Source organism: Gasterosteus aculeatus, chromosome 7, assembly GCF_964276395.1.
Source record: "Gasterosteus aculeatus chromosome 7, fGasAcu3.hap1.1, whole genome shotgun sequence".
NCBI lineage: Eukaryota > Metazoa > Chordata > Actinopteri > Perciformes > Gasterosteidae > Gasterosteus > Gasterosteus aculeatus.
In genome coordinates, this window is record NC_135694.1 from 10,083,492 (window position 1) to 10,104,622 (window position 21,131).

Sequence of the window (21,131 nt, forward strand, 5' to 3'; positions counted from 1 at the left end):
TTGAAGATTTTTTTATTCTTATTGCTGGGTCTACAAGAACGTATATCCAATCGGTCCTCGAAGATCAATATTTGGGCCGATCAAGGCTTTTTTAGCCGATTTGTTCATTTGATTTTTATCAGGCATCGTACAGGTGTTTTTACTCAAGACGTAACGCAAAAATTGTAGCTGCTCTCCTTCTCCACTCCGTCTGAGCTGTGTGTGTGTGTGTGTGTGTGTGTCTGAGCCCGCCTTTGGCAAAATATTAAACACCATAAAATACAGGAACATGCGTCATTTCAGTTCAGGTAACTGTGAATAAGGCTTACCAAAACTACAAATACTTTTAAAAGTCTAAATAAATACCCTGGACACAGCGACAAAGCCAAAAAGGTCACTGAGAGTTGATCTAATACTATTTTTTGTTTAAAAAAATATATAAAAAACAGAAGGGACAGCCAGGTTTTCCCAAAGCAATGCTGAGCTAATCAATATGTAGGCAGATGCATTGGATTGATTTAAAAACAACTTTAAAGTAACTTTGAAATGTACTTGGTGTAAATGCACATATTATCTAGAAAAGTATTATGAATACTAATAATCGCTATTCCCATAAGTGAAGCCTCCTTACACCCATTACACAGCAGTATAAGCTGTGTGTAAGTTCTTCATAAAGCGTACTCGTCCACCTACTTCATGTCAAGGTAAAGTGAACACTCAAAGTGTTAGAAACTGATTCAAATATTAACCCGCTTACACACACACACACACACCCCGAGGGTGGTGCTGTGTTATGGGAAGCATAAATGTTAGATTAACGTCAGTCAGGTTGCTGAGAAGTGCTTATGTCAGAAGGCTGTGACATAGAAAGTTGATGCCTGTGTGGATCACGGTTCACATTTGAGCACGTGTCAAGTGCCATAAGTGAAGCAGTGGCACCGTGAGGAGGGGAGGGGGCGGCGGCGGGGAGGGGGAAGAGGTTGCGTGCAGTGAGTCACCCGGGGAAACCCTGACTGGGCAGTACAGAAGAGGAGAGTTTACTGCTGTGGAGATTGATCCCTCCTTTGCTGCTCTATGCCCGGCTACTCAGTGCCGTCAAGAAAAAGTGTTTTAAAATGAACGTACGATTTAAAAGCCTGCTGTGAAAATTGATTTTCACCGTGACATTGTTTTATTTGGTTAAGTCCTTTAAAAAAAGGATTGACTCTCATCTTTAACTCTCCACTGACGATGGCTCACACCACGTTCGCCTGAACTGATCCACCCAGACAGGTTTTCTGCTGTGGTATTGTAATCAGTCCACAAGCAGAAGTACTTTTCATACAAAGCTTGCAGACAGACTCTGAGATGAATGCATCTATACATTATATTATACTTGACCTGCATGCATACATTTCTTTTATTTGTCAGTGTAACAGCCAACTTTTATGCTGTTTTTTTTTTTTGAGTATGTGATGCACCAAAGCAAAAGGCACACAGTACAGAACTTCTTCTTCTAAAGAACGTCTTCCTTGAAGCACCCACTTTAAACGTTATGGGCCTTCTGAATGGCCTAATCGGGCGTCATCAGTGGTTTTCAGTCTGGAGGATATGGGATAGCAAGAGGCCGGCTGCACCTACTGGGGCATATGCTTTATTGCGATACTAATGCAATATGACCAAATGAGTTGCCGACCCCTGGTGGGTCAGACGGCGTTGCATATAGAGCAGGCCGGGCTGCGTAGGGAGGATGAAACGGGGTCCAACGAACACAGAACTGGGGCCGAGCGACTGCTGTTAAGTGTCAAAGTCAAATCATGTAACGTGACTTGACTTTTAAATGATCTACGTGTACGTAACAAGAACCAACTCGCGTGCACACATACTTTTGCAACAAACCTTATTTGGTCTTTTCCTCAGCAAATATATTCTCCGTTTCCACATTTCTCAGCCTCTCGGCTCTCAATCCTCCTGCAGCCTAAAGGTGCTTTGACTCAGCTGTAATTTCTAAGACCCCACTGCCCACCCGGCAGAAATTAGATATAGAAAAGAGCTGAGGATTCCCATCCTCCACCCCCACCTCACCTTCCCTGCGACTAAAAGATAAGACAAAGCCAACCGACACGGGAGAGCCGATCACCTTAGTATAAACCTGCCACTCAGTCCTCCTCCCCTCACCGCTCTAGAAGCCGTCACTTATGTACGCTGTAAATCTCCCAGGACCGGTTGCATGGCGGTGATGATCGTCCTGACAGTCATCATGGCTTCACACTTTGGTGCTGCTTACCAAATCCTCTTACCAACAGCAATTGAAGCAAGTAAGTAAAGCAAGTAAAAAATGTCTGGATTTTGGGGGATAATCTTGAATGTGAAGAATGTGAATCCCACACATCAGCTACAGGCTCAACCTCTCACCTGTCCGGGCAGCTGAAGCCGATTTCCCTTTAGGGGCTCCTGGTCGTAACATTGGGTCACACCAGTCATCTATTTGCGTCTCAACCGGGCTCAGACATTATCAGAGCAACGCTGATGGGGAGTCCGGCTGATTGTCGATAGCGATTAAGTGTGCTTAGTTAAATTGCTTTTCTAGTCTTATATTTGTGTGTGGGGGCTCGGCATGAATCAGAGGAGAACTGTTCATTTCAGCACAATGTGTGCAAGCAGGTTCAGTAAAGCTCATTCTGCACCTGAACATCTCCTATCTCTCACTTCTTCAGTAAACGTACTCTGTTACTCTTCATCCTCCCGCCTTAATACCAATTGTGGGCTTGCGACCCAACTTCTATCCCTGTGGGGTGTGGGGGGGTGGGGGGGGCGGTTGATGGGGGGGTACCCTCGCAGGCAGGCGTAATGGAGATACACGACGACAATAAATAGACTCACTCACGCCGAGCTGAAGAAGCAAGAAGAGAGAAGTACTGAAGGGACAACGGGGAGAAGAGGAACGACGGAGGAGCAGATGTACGAGGAGACCACCGGGCCGTCTGCAGATAATGGGGTTGCCCGGACTGCCTTTAATGGTGGGGGGGGCGTCTCTGTGCGCGAAAAGAGAATTATCCCCGTCCAGTTCAATAAAGCAGCTTGTATAATTACAGAACAGTTACTAGCTGGAGGGAAATTGAATTCTTCAGAACCAAGGCGAGAACGGGGAGAGGGAGGGAGAAGGAGGTAGATAAGCAGGTGAACAAAGAGGAAATTATAAAGAGAGGAAGAGCGGGAAAGAGAGTGTACTCTGGCTTCATTTCTATTATCTCTGCGCAGCAAATTCGACCCCGAGGCACCGGAGCTAACTGTACAAACCCTGCTGTGTGTGTGTGTGTGTGTGTGTGTGTGTGTGTGTGTGTGTGTTTCCTCTTGTTTCATGTGATGAGCCCTAGCGGAGTTGAGACAAAGAAAAAAGAAGGATAACCCCCATCTCCTTCGGTTCAGTTTCAGCCGACAAACGCGCTCCCTCCGCGGCGGCCCGGTGCGCACTGGACTTCAGGACACTCCAGCTGACCGTCTCCTCGCTGGGTCACCAGCAGGGTCTCCCGGTGTCACCAATCACGCCGGGAGACCCTGCTGGAAGGGGGACAGCTGCTTCAGCGAGACCAGCAAACAACTAGCGGGAGCGTTTCGTGAACCACGCTGCGGCAGCTTTCCATTTGGGGTGAATGCAGACGAGGACGTAGTGGGATGAGGATACACGCCATGAGTGTGTGTGTGTTTTGGTACAGCGGCATGAATGAATCGGGGGACAGGCTGCAAGAGAGAGAGAGAGAGAGAGAGTCTCCGCAAATCAGTTTAATTAAAGAGTAGCGATGCATGAGATTAGATTGGGAGCCTATGGTGTAAAGGATATGATTACACAGCGAGAGAGATAGAGAGCGAACAAGGGAACGACTACACGCCCTCGCAGCGGTCTCCGGGTGATGCACAGCACGCCGGTCCCCGTGGCGCTTCGCAGGTTGCCAGGACACCCGGGGTGTTTCCTGTCTGACGATCCGGTCCCCCCCCCCCCCCGACACACACACACACACTCCCGGAGTGATGCAGCAGGCAGTCGCTTGTTTGCTGTCTGTCTGTCGCTGAGAGCCTAATTAGTAGCGTCTCACAGAAGGAACACAACCGCTGCAGGACAAAACAAACGCACACACACACACACACACACACACACACTCTACTGTACGTCCCATGTCCTTCGCGAGGACATTAAGTCCTGTGTTTCACCCAGAGGACAGACAGCGTCTCTCAGAACCCCGGGCGCCTGTTTTAATGTAATGAAGTGGAAAGCAGATCACGTTGGCCTTACAGTGAGTCACTCAGAGCCGATCGTGTTTGGCCCTCACTCTCTTTCTAGGGGTCTTTGGAATTGGGTTTCCATTCACTGCTGTCTTGCTTTAACTCAAGGGAGGTGTCAAACTGAAGCTGACCAGCAGCTAGTTTAGATCAGTGTCCAGAGAGCTTCAGAGGGATATTATCACTCTGCTTTTTTTCTCCTTCTTTACAAGCCTGTCCTCCCTTCGGAGAAAAACGTTGCCCCAAAATGTTTTGTTTTCAGCATTTGCATTGTACCATTAAAGGAATCCTGAGCTTCAGCTGGGGGCTTTGGGTTGATCAAACATAAGGACTGTTATTTTACATTTGATGGTACCCGTAGATTGACTGACAACTGTCCCAGGATTACTTTGACACTGAAAGAAACTTGTGTGGTGATTCTCAGACTAGTTCAGGAGCGTCTTTATTCTGTGACTTCTGAGTGTATTCATGGACATATGCACATATGACATAGTTAAAGTAAACTTGGGTAGTCCTGTATGGAACTCCCAAATCTCCAGTGAGGCTTTTGGAAGATGAGTCATCGACTGAGAGAAGTACTGTAGTTCTACATTTAATTTTATTTAATCACAAACACTGCTGCAGTGAAATAAAGATGGTGACACTACATCACCCAGACGACGCTATCATTTTCAACTTGCAGATGGAAATATCACTCTAAAACTTACATGAGGGATACAACCAGCTATGGTGGTCATTGATTTTCCATCATGTGACCAGAAGCTGACACAAACTTCCAAAAAGGGGCAAAGTTTGTTTCTTTTTATGACTCCTGGCTCTCTCTCGTATGAGAAGAGACGTACATACAGCGAGAGCCTGATTAGCATTGTGTGCCACGTTCCACTGCTGAGAGAGGGAGAGGCAGAGAGGGGTGCTGTGCCAAGGGAAGGAGATGAAGAGAGGAGGAAGGACGTGGGAGACGTCTCCCCCCCCATCGGGGTGGGGAAAATCAACGACAAAAAACGCATAGCCCCGTATACTTTTTCTTCTATTCTCAAAAAAGTGTTGGAAATAAGAGAAGAAAACGCATCATGACACATGTGGCGTGATGAAGAATAACTAGCTGGCGGGACCTTTCAGAATTGTTACTAAACCATAAAACTTGTTGTGATATCTGATTTTGATCATCCTGAAATACAAGCAAGTCACAGCCTCAAACCGAGACATCACAATTCCCTCTGCAATGACATCCAGGCCTCCATGTTTAAAAGCAGCACACGTAGAGCTGTGAGGTGTTTCTGATAATGTGAAAGCAAATTGATTCGTCCTCTTCTATCAGCGACTCTGGATGCGATCCAAGGGAGGAATTGAGCAAAGGGTCCTTCTGGGTTGTTTAACTTCCTCAATGCACGATCACACACACCCACACACACACGCCACTGAAACTCACCTCTGTGTGTGTGTGTGTGTGTGTGTATTTGTGTTGCGGCGAGACAGCGACTGGTCATTAAATTATGCACGATGGGGGTCTGTGTGTCTGCCACGACCTGCCTTGCCGAGGTCAGAGGTCACTGACGCAACAGCACAAAAGCCCCTTGCAGGGTCGACTCCGCCTCATCCATCCCTGTCGGAGTCTCAGCCAAGAACACACACAAGCATGAAGAAGAGAACATGCGCATGTCCGTTGACACACACACAGATGGAGCGTCATCATTGGATGTGGTTTCACTACAGTGAAACCACATCCACCACATTTGAATTTAGTGGGCCGTCTCATGGGGGGCAATTAAAAGAGAACGACAGCTCGGAATTAGTAAAAGAGACGTACCCTTTCCGAATTTGGGCAATTTGTGTCTATTGGGGGAAATTCTGTCATATTTTTATGTCTGATATTTATTTCCTCCACTTGTGCGTTGCTCTGGTTTATGGCATAATATGCTTGAAGTATCGTCTGGAGAGCATCTACAGACAGGACGTTTGCCTGTATTTGCTTCTAATGGCTCTTACGGGAATATGCCTATTCATCTCGGTGTAGGTCAACACTTACCAGGCAGAGGAGAAATATGGCACGGTGTTATAAAGCTAAAGATGTAAGGGGTCATTAAAAGAAAAGAGATATAAACTGAGAGTGAGGGGGGGCAAGAGACAGAGAGAGGGGTGGATGTTGGAGAGAGAGGAAGTGTATGGGTGGGGAGTTTTGTTTGGGCTGGTCCGGACCAATATGCTGCAGGAATAGTACACGGCCGGAGCAGGATATTCTAGTTCAGCTTTGACTTTGATGCTTCATAAAATATCAGTCCTCCATCCCTTAGATTCTCTATTTGACACGAGTTCTCTCTCGTCCTTGTTTTCAGTCTCTGATCCAAAAGCCGTGTGTGTTCTCTCCTCTGTGATCCAGCTTTCACCGGGAGCTTCTTCTCTCTGCTGGTCTCCACATCACTGCCTCTTTCCCTGTACAAACACAGACCCCCTAACCCCCCCCCCCCCCCCCCCCCCCACCTCCCCTCCCTGACGCGCTCTTTCTTCTTCTCATCCCATTTTCAATGGGGTTCTTTATCCCCTTTCCTTATCTTCCTCTCCATATACACTCTCTCACTTCTAGACAGCTGCTTTTGTTTCTGTCTCTCTCTGACTTAATTATAAGGCCATTAATTTAAGCTTTAAATCATTAAGCTTTAGCGCGCAGATGGAAAAGTTCACTCGTTGCTTTTCTAATTAATCCAACGTCTCCCTGACCTATTCCTGTGTGCGTGCTGTGTCACTTTTATTCAATTGCTTTTTCTTTTTTTCTTCTGATGGGTCACTTTTTTGAGATCACAAATTCTGGTGTATGTTTATATTGATAAAAAAACTGGAAATATTCCACACCAATTAATCTAATTCTGGCAAAATGTTGCCGTCAGTTTGTTATATAATCAAATTATTTTGTATCATTGCTGTATATAGATCTGCTCTATTTTATCTACATGGTGTTGGTGCAACTTTGTGGACTGCGTGCTACTTCTTGCAAGAATGAACGTGTTGAAATCATTTAGGTCTTTATACCTACAGTCTCCACAGGACTCAAAGGTGACCTTTGACAGAGATAGAACATCTTTACCACAGTGGCTGAATGAAGGGCTACACGACGTATCTGGGACATGATACATACATTATATGATATATGCATATTCATACCATGGCTTCGTAGTTCCCCACTCTGTCATACAATTAAAAAGCAGACAGTATTAATCACAACCACGAGTTTTACAAAATGTTAATTGTTACCCTTGAACACATACACAATATTGTTGCAGCCAGATCCCTGAGGTCCACATGAATGAAGACAAATCCGCTCCATGTGTTTCTCTATCCAGCAGCGCGTCCATTACAGTTGCTGTGAGCCGATGTCTACTAACCGTGTTACTTTCAGCAGAACGAATCCGTGGTTGTTTGCGGTGTCTTAAGTTAAGGGCTGGTGTAGATAGATGAGTGTGTATTTCACGTCTATCCAAGGCTTTTACAAACACACCTTTTATTGGTCTATTCTTCTTGTCTCCACAGTTTATACTCTATTGCTATTTGTGTGGCACCATTCAACTCTTTCACAGAATACATCTTTCCACGTGTCATAATTGGATTTTCACAAATGTCGATCTTTCTTTACTTAACACTTCTTTTTATTCTCAACTTTAGCCATTCCCGAAGCCGATACAACTACCTGCTGTTCTTTGGCTACTTCTTCTCAGTCAGTCACAACGTTCAAACTTATGTCATTTTGCGTAATTCTTATTGAGAAGGAAGAAGCAGCTTGTCTTGGAGGCGTCCCGCCCCTTTCTCCCTCTCCCTCCTATGAGGGATGAGGCTACTGGCGGTTTGCAGATGATTGATGGGCCTTGTAAATATAGCCATTACCTTGTAGGCTCTCCCCGCCTTTATGCCCATTATTCACTGTCAACTGCGGCCACGGTGAGCCCCTAATTTCATGCAATTTAGCAGTGGACTTAATATGAATGGTGAAATATGAAAATATGAGCGACTCACACGTTGCCTTCTCACCCTGAATCCCGATTTTCTTTCAGCTTTAGGGAAGCGTGTAAATAATACAAAAAAGCTTGACTGTGGTATGAAAAGGATCTACATGGCATACTTCACTCGTGCTCATTTCTAAACAGGACGTGTTATTGGTTTTGTGGCTGCCGCCAAGCGATTGGATGCAGTGAATGCTGCGAGATGGAATACTAGCAATAGTCAAATCTGCTGGATGATATTGGAGTCAGTGGGGAGTAACAAGCTTATTAACTCTGGGGAAAGCTGAGCAGTGTTTCTGGGACCGGTGTGCAGAACCACAGCATGTTAAGTTGCAGAAACCAACTGGGAATCTGCCCACAGTGCTATATTTGATTAGAGAGAATTACACTGTAGTGCCGTTTGTCCAACTGGCTGAGCCAGGAACAGATAAGTTCAAATTTTCTCTTTTTGGGGGCGCAAAAAACACTTGGCACAGACTAGAGATGAACCTGCATGCACCTGTGAGAACCTGAAGCTCCGTCGCCCAGCCTCCAGGATGTAATGACTTGATGAATTTTGAATTTTTTAGATTTTTTCACGAATGGAAGAAAGCAGCGCCGGTCTCATTTCTGGCACTTGAAATAGATTTGGTCTTTTGATGTAATGAGTATAGTTTAATCTTTTGACTAGTCAGTTTCAGTCTCATTTGTTTTGTCGTGCATTTCAAATGTGTCTGCCTTCTAAACATGTCGACATTCTCACGACACAAAGGACTGCCTAGCTGTTAGCTGCTAGTAGTTGGTTCCTGCAGTTTAATGTTGATGTTATTAGGTGAAATCAACTGAACATGAAGTACTTTGAGATAAAAAAAACTGATTCTGTGTCTGAATTCCATACTGTGTGCTGGACTTACACATCTCAGCTGTTCCTCTACCCAACGTTAGAGTCCAGTAGAGGTGGTACCTCTGATCTCATTTTCTAGGCAGCGTTGCCTCCTAAACCGGACCAGCAGCTCTGTGAGCTGTGATCAATTTTAGGTGCAGTGATGCACCAAGATGCCGATTCTCTCCCATTAAGTTTTCAAGCTTTAGTGCTGTGGACGCTATAAACACTGAGGGAGCTTGTTCCGCTAGTCGAGGGGAACCAGCAGAGCGAGGGCTCTCCCTCTCTCCCCCACTCCCACTAATGACCAGCGCTGCGGCCGTATAGTCCACAGTATTTAGTTACTATCAACGATTTTTGTATCCTGATCGTTATAACAAACTACGGTGGCCATAATTCATCCGCCGTGCGCCAGTGAAGCCGCCCATCTGTTCTCTCGGGGGTCCGACTGCATTTGTGTCGACGCAGTCGGAAGACAGAGCGTTTAAAAGTACAATAAGTGTAGATAAGTATAATAATCCAGAATATAAATGCTGGCTAAATGAAAACACAAATAACAAGTCCTCGGTGTACTCCAAAGCCGCTGAGGTGAACTGACTACCTGCGGGAATTTCACAAAGGCCTCATCTCGGCCTCGTTACTTCCACATTATTAAAGTTTCCTCGTCTGAACGACTTCTGGGTCTCGTCGTGTTTTGGATCACAGCGTTCTCATCCAACTGGGATGGAGCTAAAGGTCTACCTCAGCCTGTTTCTGTGCGTTTGTTGCTCTGTGGCAGATGTGTTAAACACACACTGGTCTGAGGCTTAATTTGGGATTAACACTCAGGCTATTACAGAACAGTCAACGTCTGACCTTCTGTGTCTGGTCCGCCAGCGATGGATGGAGGAGATTTTATCTCTTCAGTAGCTACAGCATCTCAATCTGGGATGCTGAGGCCAGAACCTCCAATGAAAAGCTTCCAAACATGTTCTGTCAGCAACAAAAGGGGGGGATTACACACCAGCATTCCCTCGACTAATTCACAGACATCAAGGTCGATCTCAAGTCCTAATGAGCTTCAATTCAGCAACTTCTGGAGGTTTGCAGAAGGATCGTTTAGCTTTAGAATATATACTTGACAACTCGTCAGCTTCTGTAAAAAGCAAAAGAAACAGAGGTGTAACGTCCTCTGCAAGCGGCTTCTGAGCATCACGTTGAAGGACGTTGGCATTTACCAGTCGGGGAGGCTCTACTTAAGGCATCAGACAAATTCAGAGGTATCATTGGACGTATCTCACAGCTTCTGATAGTCCCTTGCGTTCAAATTCAATTTACAATGATGAAAAGGGACAATCTAAGTCGTGTCTCAAGTCTTAGAGTCTGAAACTGTAAATTAATGTATTTTCACTTTTCACTGCAAATGCAATTCAGTACTCGTTAAGGAAAAGGGTGGCTGTGGAAGAGTTACAGCACATGTGAGTAACAAGACAAATCGGAATGTTTTCCATCTACGTTTATGAGCGTTGAAGTTCGGGAAGATACTTTTTGCAGTGCATCTCTCTCTCCCTCTCTCTCTGTCTCTCACCGCTGCTGTCAACCAAAGGCCAACTGCCAGCTGCCCCCGTACTTCTCTGTCCTCATCCATGTTTGATGCATCTCATTAAAACTTGATGGTAGAAACACTTGAGCATTCCGACATTCCTTCTGATCCACTATTTAGCCTCCCTCAGCACATCGGAGGGAAATAGCCCCCCGTCAGTCAGACGCGTGTGCGGCCCGAGGAAAGAAACGCGCGTGACACAAACGTGAGTTTTGAGGAAGAATCGCCAAAGTCTCTCTGCATCCAAGTTAGATTTAATCATGGGAGCGTGACGGCCGACGACAGTTGGTATCGGGGAGCAAAGTAAACCGATGACGGGAGAAGGTTCATTAAACTTTCAGTATGTTGGTTCAGTTGTTCTTGTTTGTTTCCTGAGCTTTTGCTTTCTTACATGCAGGAAATGGAGATTTGTGTGTGCACAGCTGGGCTTAGATTACAGGGTGCTCGAGGGTTCATATTTCTAGGGAGCCACTGCAAAGGATTTACCCATGTTAAATGATCACAACCTGCTAACAGGTAAAGAAACTCGAAAATTCTATCTCTTTAACCAAAACGAATACATGTGAAAATAACTGATACGAGCAATACGCTTTCTTACTGTAAAAATACATTTACGCCCTTTTTAAAAATCAAATAATGACAACTCCCCATGTCTTTTCCATCGCTGCCGAGCAGGAGGGAGGAAAGGGTCGTACTTCAAAACAGCATGATTTCCATTTAGTAAATGATGGACATTTCGAGTAAAATGGACCATAAAGCAAGATGATAGCACGCCGTTGTCAGATCTGGAAGTTGTCCCATTTTGCAGTGTTTCTTCACAAACATTTTGGTAGCGTAAAAACGTATTCTATGTTCGGATGCGCTAAGCTCCGCCCTCTTGTGTCACTTATCGTTCACAGGCGCGAGCCTTGTTTTGTTGAGGGGCCTCGCACCTTTGAGGTGGTCGCCCTATTGTAGGTCTACAGACGAGTGCATTGGTCTGAACACACACACACACAAAAAAATGAAAAATGCTTCTCTCGAGCAGGGTCCCATCAATCCACACACACTTTCAAGCACACACACTTCACTGTTTGACTATTCCACTTTGCGAATATCAAGACCTGCCTCTTGTTTAGTCAATGTGCATACCCTTAGGTAAGGGTGCCCATTAATAAAGGTGCATTGACCGCTGTGTGTGTGTGTGTGATCCTAGGTTGCTAACATGTGTGTAACCCTGTGCTTTCTCTGCAGAGCCCCAGCTGAAGGGCATCGTCACACGGCTTTACTGCAGACACGGTTTCTACCTCCAGATGCTGCCGGATGGCACCATGGAAGGCACAAAGGACGAAAGCAGCTCCTTTTGTGAGTGAACAATCAGACGTTTAGGTATCATGTATCCGCCTATCTCCACCTTAAACGTCCTGTATCTGATCAGAATCCAGCATCACAGTACCATGCTTGTTTTAGAATGACTGCACGCTATCTTAATCTCTTGTAATTGTTTTAATCTTCTCTATCCCCATTATCTCATGTTCATAGTGTACTATTTTGTGGTAACTTTATGCCTTCAACTTGTAACTGCAGTATTTTAAATGAATTCAATGACAATAGAGAATCCTCTGAGGATCTGAATCAAGGCTTACTGCCCATTAGTACAATAAGCTGCTGTGGTCGTCTGTTGCTGAGTCTCTAGATGTACACGGACACACAAACAGCACAACCTGGTCAACACACACCTAACTCTAGGAGGGGTGTTCACCTGGGTAATTACTGAGCAACCATGTCAGATCTCCTGAACTCCTTCCAACCCTCCCAAAGAGATCAATATTGTATTAAAGGACATCCCTGATGTGGCAACACAGCATTTCTTTTTCTGTCAAAACCCCATTTTGGATAGAAAACATGAAGTTTGCAAAATTTTGAAAAAACACTCACACTGACTCTTTTGCCTGTGGTTCCCTTTGCAAAGTTTATATTTCAGCATTTTGTTGGGGTATCAGTAGTTGTGGAAAGCGCAGCAGTGTTAACAGCTTGCAACTCGGATTTAACCTGGAGACATTTCCCATCGATACGTTTAATGTGACTCAGACAGTTGTGTTTGCGCGTTCCATTTTGATTAAAACAAGTGAAACACTTCCTATACAGCTATCTAAAAGACAATATTTCTGTATGACAATAAGTGGGTTTGAATTAAGCCCACGACGACCTTCACTTCTCCCTCATGAGTAACGGCACACCTACACCGAGGCAAACATCGCGGCCCTGTGAACTTTAAACGTTCTCATGTCCCACCAGAAATATTGGTCACATAATACCGTAGGGCACATCCAAATGGCGGGCGGGGCTCGGAAGCGGGGACTTCTGTTGCGTAACAGCGCGCTGCTGGTGTGTCGGGATAGTGAACATCCGTCAGTGGAGGTCACCCCGCAAAGCGTCCGCGCGGGCCTGACTTATGCCTCAAGTCTAAATCCATCAATTCCGGGGATCTGCTTTAATGCCAGCCTGGGGCTCTTTGCATTATCAAGGGGGGCGGCGTCGGGGCGGCTGGCGGGCGAGCGACGTAAAACGTGTTATCCGAGGCGGCTTTTTTACGCCTTCGCGCAGGAATCGCTGAGTGATCGACACTCGAGTATCAATCAGCAGCGCAATCATCTACTTGACTGCATACAGTAGAGAACATGCTCGCCGTCTCCCTGGCAGCGGACATTCTAGTAACATGCAAACTGGCCTGGGACCAGTCCGCTTCAATTCACTGCACGTCCTTTTCCCCTCTTTTACTGCTTTATACAACAAGAGGAAACATCTTGTGTCCAAAGTCGATGGACAAAATGTGATGCTCACTGACCACCTCCCCCTCCCTCAATGCATGCATTGTGACCACACTGACCGGTGGGAATTTGATATTGTATGAAGGAAAATGCACCTTGTGAGCAGAGATATCAGCTGAAATGCATGTGTGGAAAAACTAGATGATCATTTGAAATGACAGATTTAATGCAATAAAACAAGCCCTCACGTCATGTCAGTTCAGTTCATACCAGATCTTTTATGGTATTCCCATATTCATTTATGATTAATCATATTACCATAAAGCACCACATAATAAAATCGGGGCATTTCAAGCCCCTTGAGGTCTTGGGCAGTTGCCACTTATCAAGTTGGTATTCCAGCCTCGCACCATGGTTTTCAACACGCATGAAATGACATATTTAATTTCCTACGATTAATGGCATTGCTGGTGTGCAGAGAAGACCAAAGAAATAGGCCACTTCAGCAGTAAAATGGAATAAATAACGAACAGTGTGATTCATACCAACAGAGTCCTTGGCTGAATGTAGGGTACTGATCGGAACAAAAACTGGAGCACACAACTCACACCTTCTCAGTTATGCGCAATTACTTGCGAAAGGCCAATCATCTCCAAAGTACAGTTGACCTTTCAAAGACCCGGGATCGCAGCCCTCTCCTCGGCTTCATCTCCCCTCCAACACCGACCGAATGCCCTGCATGGAGCGGGAGTGATGCGCGGGTCATCACTATCCCGGATACCTGACATCACAGCAGCTTCACCCCCAAAGAGGATGCCGTAGGGACGGAAACCGCAAAGGAGACGTTCCCGAACAAAAAATGACACGTGTTTTTTTTTTAATGGCCAATATTTTCATCGCCCTTTTTTGTTCATGCTTTCATAACTAGGCCATACGGAAAGTTGTTACAAAGCTGAGAAATGACAAATGTCAGAGAAAAAAAAAGTTGAAACAAAAGGAACGAAGCGGAGAATCAGAGAGGAGCGGCGAAACCGAAGGAGGGAACGTTGGAATACGTCAGAGGAAACTGAGCCAGCAAGACAAGACGGGTTGGCAGAGGGAGTGAGAGGCAGGGGAGAAATGTGAGGATGACAGAGAGAAAAGGGAGAGAGAGGGGAGGTAGCGTTGGGCAGCAGTAGCAGCAGCTGGCTCACAGCTGATGGCTCCTCCATCACTGTGTCTCCCCCCTCTGGTGGGAGGTCAGAGGAGCTGCCACCCCCTCCTCCCTCCCTGCTCCTCTCCTTCTCTGCTCTTGGCTTTTCCAAGCTGTTATGTAATAAAACAAAGATGGTTGAAAGCAACGGCGACGTTGAGATTCATATTCATGTATTGGGCAGAATGTGCCATCAAAGGACTCTGCTGTGTTTGCCTAAATATATGAATCACACCATTCTGCTAAGAACTGTTTTTGAGTTTATTTTCTTATCATTTAAGCTGCTAAGTTTCTTTTCATTGCAGCCAATAGTGAAATGCAGAGACTTGATAGATACGTGCCACCTTTTATGTGGATGTCCAATCTGTTTGGATGTTAAATGCAGTTGGATTGGAGAGATTTGACTTAATGGCAAAATTTATCATCTTCCATGACATTCTCTGCACTCATATTTTGGAAAGATATTTTTTGGGGGATCAAAATTCTGTGACTTTACAAACTCACTTTCTTTATTGGAAACATCGGTCTCATGGTCGGTTAAGTCCAAAAAAAACCCAAAATGGAGCAACACGTTATGGAACATATTTAGAAATGTTGATTATTTGACGTTTTATTTCACATTTTAAAAGAATGACAGCACAGGAAATTCTGAAAAAAACAAATGCTTATTGCCAGTTATATTGTTGTTTTATGTCAAGTATTTATGATTAAATAATATGGAGAGTTAACTTTTTGAAAAAAACATGTCCTTAGCTAATATGTATTTATATAGTTATATGAGTTTTGGCTTGTAACATCCAGACAGATATAATAACAACAACAAAGGTGACGATGGGTTCGAAATGGTCCGCGCACTAAACAGATCGATTAGAAAACGGATTTCAAAGCTGCTAAAGGAAGATAAAAAAAAAATACCCGAAAGAAAGGAAAGAATAAATAGAGGAGAATAAATGCAGCAAGGACGGATGGAGAGGCTGGTCTGATTTGGTCTCTCTCTTGAATTTTGCGGAATTTGTGGAGGAAGAGAGTAAAAACCCTAGGATGATACAGCAAGACAGACTATTTGACAGAGGAGAGAAGAGGAGGGAAAAAAGGAGGAAAGATGTGACGGAAAGGGATACAAGCTATCGACTCTGTGTGCGCGGAGCTTGATTTATCCTCTGTAATTACAATCTCCCACTGTTAGAGGGAAATATGACTTATCTCCTTCTCTGCTCTGGAAGACGTCTGCTCTTTCTCGCTGTCTAACTTCCCCCGGTGCTCGATAGCACTGCCTCACGGAGGGCACAGAGAAAAGGAATTCAAAGAGCCGAAAGGAAAGATGAGGGGGGGAAGCCTCGCTCTGTGTATTCAAGGAATAAGAAATGTGAATATTGAAAGCAGCCGCTGTCTCAGCCAAATGGGGAGGGGGATGGGGGGGGGGGGGGGGGGTAAAAGAGAACCAGAGTTGAGGAAGAATACCCGACGAGGATGGAGGAGGCAGAGATGGGAAGAGAGTGAGGCAAAGAGACAGGCAGAGAAGGCTGCAGGGTAAAATAGGACAACGATGAATGGACGCTGATGGAGAAGTATCTGTTACACAGGCCGGAGACGACAACAGCAGGCAATCGGGAAATTTAAAGGGAACTAAATAGGGATAAATAAACGTGGAGAGTGTGAGAGATGAGACAAAGGTTGTTAGTTCAACCGCTCCGTGTTAAGAGAGGAGTAGAGGAGACGGGTGGACTTGGAGGAAGACAGATAAGGGCTCCCAGGGACCCGTGAAGGAGAGCGAGGCCCCGGGGGGGCGGAGCTACAAGTTAAATAACAGGAGAGAGGAAGGAGTTGTCTTGTCATCAGATTCATCGACCACGAGGGAAATCAGGCGTAAAGCTCTTCGTCCAGTCATTTAATCTACTATTGAGTCTCGCGCTCATTTTTTACAACACAAATGAATGAAAATGGTTTTATTTTTAACTTTGTTTGTAATCGCTCAGGCGCCGCACTGATTCATTACCATGTCATCAATTCATCACATGTGGGTTAGGCATCCCTTGGATGCCCCTCTTTAATAGTCCAGGCCCTTTGGTGCCATTTTTCATCATGTAAAGTAGTACGTTAGGTAGTAGGTAGTATCAAATTTAGGAGTATCTTGGTAGATTAAGGAAATTTAAAATCCATGGAAATTAAAATGTTTGTGTTGGGTTCATTACTTAAGTGATGTTTTGAAGGTGAGCATGTTATTAATGTCCAAAGTTAAGTATGTCACGGTTACTGGTACCGGTGCCCAATGGAACCCAAAAGCACGAGACCAAGATGGGAGGGACTGGTAGATTCAATCAACAGGTCAGGCAAGGTCAAAACCAGGAGATCCGTCAGTAGGCAAACAAATCTGAGAGAGGCAGGCAGGGAATCCATAGACGGGAACAGGCAGGGGTCAGAACCAGGGTGGCAATCAGGGAGGCAGAGACTCTGGGGTCGAAAGGCAGGCAGGCTTCAAAACAGGGATAAATCGGAGTAACTGGGAAACCGCTGGAAAACTCGGTAAAACACACAAGACAATCTGGCAGGGAACAAACGAATGTGAGGGCTTAAATAGTGAGTGGCTGATGAGGGGATGTGCTTCAGGTGAGGGCGAACCAGGTGAGGGTAATGAGCTGATGATGTGGGAGGATCTGAAATGACAGGAGATAACATGCAGTGAAGATGAAATGAAACGATGATATGGTGAATTGTGTGACAACGTATGTTTATAAGTCACTTTGGATAAAAGCGTCAGCTAAATGACGTGTAATGTAATGTTATATAAGTCAACAGCGGATTCAACCATCCATCCGTCCCCGGCCTGCTCCCTTTGTGGACCTTGTCTCTCTATATTGCATAACCGACTTCCTCCCTCTGTAATGACTACTACGGCCATCAGAGGCATCCATGCACGTGGTAATCTGCGATATAAAGGGGTTGCTGGCGGATAATAGTTTAACGGGCCGGTCCAACGACCAAATCATTTTTTGTCTTCACTGTAAATCCAGAATGCCGTTGTGTGTGTTTAGTTTTTGGTCGCTGACCCCATCACCGACCGTGATGATTCACTTCAGCTCGAGGATTCTGGTCGGTTTGGTGACCGCTCAGTTCACAGGACGCTCTCACTCAACACATTGTTACCATAAAACGTTAATGCTTTCGTCCAAGTCGGCTCCCATGGAGCAGGAGAGGAGGTAAGGACCCGACTGGTTCCCGTCCAGAGGTCCGACTCCGTGTGGCTCCTCACCGATGACTTTGAATCTCTTCTCATTCCAGTAGAGACCAACCGTGCTCCACAATAGCGTGCAGGCCTGCAGATGCCCTCTGCACAGCTTAACTCTGTGTCCTGCTATTACCCCCCCAGCCAACCCCCCCCGATCCCATCTCCACTTTCTCCTTGTTTATTTATTGTGTTGATGATCTCAAGCCTCAAATTGACTTGCGGGATTGATTTGGCAACACCCTCCTACCTCCCCCTTCATTTCCCCTCCCCACCCGTCCGTTTTGATTAATCCACCGACCTCCTCTGTGAGTTGCAGAGAAAAGAAGCGAGTCTAAGTGAAGGAGAGAGAAGGATGAGGGGAAAATGAGAATATGACCACAGACATTCAGAACTCTGTATGAAAACTTTAAAGGCTACCTGGCTGAATATGCGAACATGTACGGAGCCTTTCCTCCAGCTGGCCTTTACAACAAGAACCTTAAGTTTGCTCAGCAGCCCCACAGGTAGGCTGCTGTTAACGGGGGGAGGAGGGAGGGTGTTCTGCTCTGTTTGTCATCCCGGCCGCGGTCTTTGGTGACACTTTGTTCATTTGCGAAAGCGACTGTTTGAGATGCAGGGGATCGATCGAGCAAATAGAAGCAGCGTCCTGAGGGTGAGGGAGGGAGAGAGGGAGGAGGGGGAGAAGCATGTGCAGTTTTCATTACCTGCTTCTGCAACGTGGAACTGGACATGCATCACTATTAACACTTTTGGGTCATTTATGGCGAAGGGCTGGCCAGCGGACATCCTTCCTGTTTCATGTCAATTCTGACAACAAAAAAGATCAATAAAGTTTGCTGAAATAATTCCAGTCAGTAGTTCAGACAAGGGTTGGGTTTGGTTAAGTTTTGGCTTTCTACCTCCATCTGATTAAATTCCATCTACTATATTTGAATGTTGAATTTTTGATTTGAAATAGATTTTTTTAATAGCAGCTAATGGCTTCATGAATCTAAAACGAGCTCCTGAGATCAATCATTTTGACAACCGCTCTGTCACTTTTATAATTCATTCTTGCAAAAGAAAAAGCATATGCTCCAAACAAAAATCAAACAATATTTAATGAAAAGCACATTACTCCCAAATAATTACTTGTCATACGTAATAAGTATCTTTCTCAAAACATTGAAATATTCATTGTAATAACTCCACAGTTGCTGTTCTTCAGCCTTCAGAGCCTCTCTCATTGCAGATCTAATCCAAATGCTTCAGGACCTTTAATTGTCACGGCAGCCCATGGTCATCACGACCATGTGACCACAGAGCAGCTGGCGTTTTGTCAGTAGCACTCAACTCACCATGTCGCTTCTTATAAAGCACCTTTGGACTGAGAGGGATACGTGTGCACACACCGACGTGTCCAGTAACATATCTGTACATGCAGACGAATGACACGCAGGCAAACCCACTTCAGAGAGTAGATGTACAGCCCTGTGTGTGCGCTGCTCCAGTGGCTGAAGTTAGTTTATATGGAAAGCTATGCACATAAGATATCCAAGGTTCCAGAGAAAGTGGTGTTCACTGTGCAGGGGAATTAATTCAAGGCACTGAATTCTTAAAACACCCGACTATGGTCTCTCTCTCTCTCTCTCTGTACAGTCTCTCCCAGCTTTGTCTGACCTCTGCTGTGCCAACAACCACACTTTATAGCACCTAAATCTCCCGCTCCTAACCCCCCCCCCCTCTTTCCTTTTCCCACACACTTTCCTCTCTTCTGACAGACACTGTACATCATTGAGGAGGAAATAGCAGACGGATCCTTTTAGGAAGCACTGTGAGCGTTTAGGGGAGAGAATGATTGCTCTAACCCCAGTCCTCCCTTCTCTGTTTTGTTCTTTCAGTGCAGTTCAACTTGATTCCTGTGGGGCTCAGGATAGTGGCCATCCAGAGCACCAAGACCGGGCTTTACGTTGCCATGAACAGCGAGGGCTACCTCTACACGTCGGTACGGTCAGCACGTCCAGTACAGCAATGCTGTGAGCCTTTCAACACTCATCTCAGGACAGAGAGGATGGTGAACATCACGGTGTTCTCCGTCATGCAAAGACGTGATGCCGTCGGGCTCCTGCTTGATAATGCAAACCAGATCACCACTTATAGATGATACACTGGCGACTGTGGGTGAGTGGGGAGCACGGTCGTCCTCCAATCAGAGGCTTGTCGGTTCGATCCCAGGCTCTGCTAAGGGCAAGACACTTAACCCCAACGTTGCTCCTGTAGCTGCGACTACAGTGTGTGAATGGTAGTTACTGATGTGCAGGTGTCACTGTGTATGGTTATCCTGTCATCAGCGTATGAATGGGTGAATGATGTCATGTAGTGTTAAAGCGCTTTGAGTGGTCAGAAGACTAGAAAGGCGCTATACAAGTTCAGTCCATTTACCATTTACACTGTACCCAGTCTGCATTCACTGCTCATGTGCAGCGTCTTATGAGAATTCAAACACCATTAACTTCTAAGGATCTGTTTTCCAGATTCTACTGCATTTGGGTTTGTAGTAAAAGTAGTCCAACGAGTGAAACCTTGCAGATGAAAAAAAATTGCCTTTCTGCCCCTCCAATATGGATTTTTTTGCTGCAGTTGTACATCAAGGCTCTGGTTTGTCAAACTAAACATATTTGGTTTTTTTCATAGGTACTTGTACAGCACATCAGAGAACCTAATAGCAGGGTGCACGTTGTGCTGGCTACCAGCAGGGACAGCATTATAGTCTATATACAGCATATATGGCAGAATTCATGTGTGTACATATTATTATATTATTCGTATGTTTAACAAAAGTCAAAGACCACTTTTTAAAAACTTTTCAAACTCATCTTCCTTCCTTTGTTCTTTCTCTTTCTCTCAATCAACAGTTTTCAAGCCCTATTGCAGTTTTTATTCATCAAAATATTTCTGTACTACTGAATGAATCTTATTTCATTAATCTTACTTATTTTTTGGAGATACGTCTCCATAGTATAATGTTAGAAATAAAGCTACCTGATGAGCAGCCCATGCTCTTATAAGTCGAGGCCTCTCCGCTCACCACACGCACAGCGTCACGTGACACTAAGGACCCGGCGCCCGTTTGCTCCCACGAGTTAGTGCCGTCTGAACCTGACATCAGCGCATGAAGCGCCGTCTCGCCCGCGGCCCCCAGCAGCAGTTGTACTTGTGAAGCGGCTCGTACGGTTGTTTCCCGTTGATGTGCAGAGAGTTGGGACCTGGTCTGAAAGGTAGATGGAACAATAGACGGAGAGGGTGGATCAGAGA

General features: G+C 45.4%; 1 protein-coding gene across 1 annotated transcript in view; it reads left to right on the forward strand.

The window, feature by feature from the left end:
- fgf11a (fibroblast growth factor 11a) overlaps window positions 1-21,131 on the forward strand; it is a 54,948-nt gene that overhangs the window by 15,885 nt on the left and 17,932 nt on the right. The window contains exons 2-3 of the mRNA XM_040182761.2: window positions 11,903-12,013; window positions 19,718-19,821. Of these exons, the coding sequence (XP_040038695.1) occupies window positions 11,903-12,013; window positions 19,718-19,821 (215 nt within the window). The remainder of the gene's footprint in view (window positions 1-11,902; window positions 12,014-19,717; window positions 19,822-21,131) is intronic.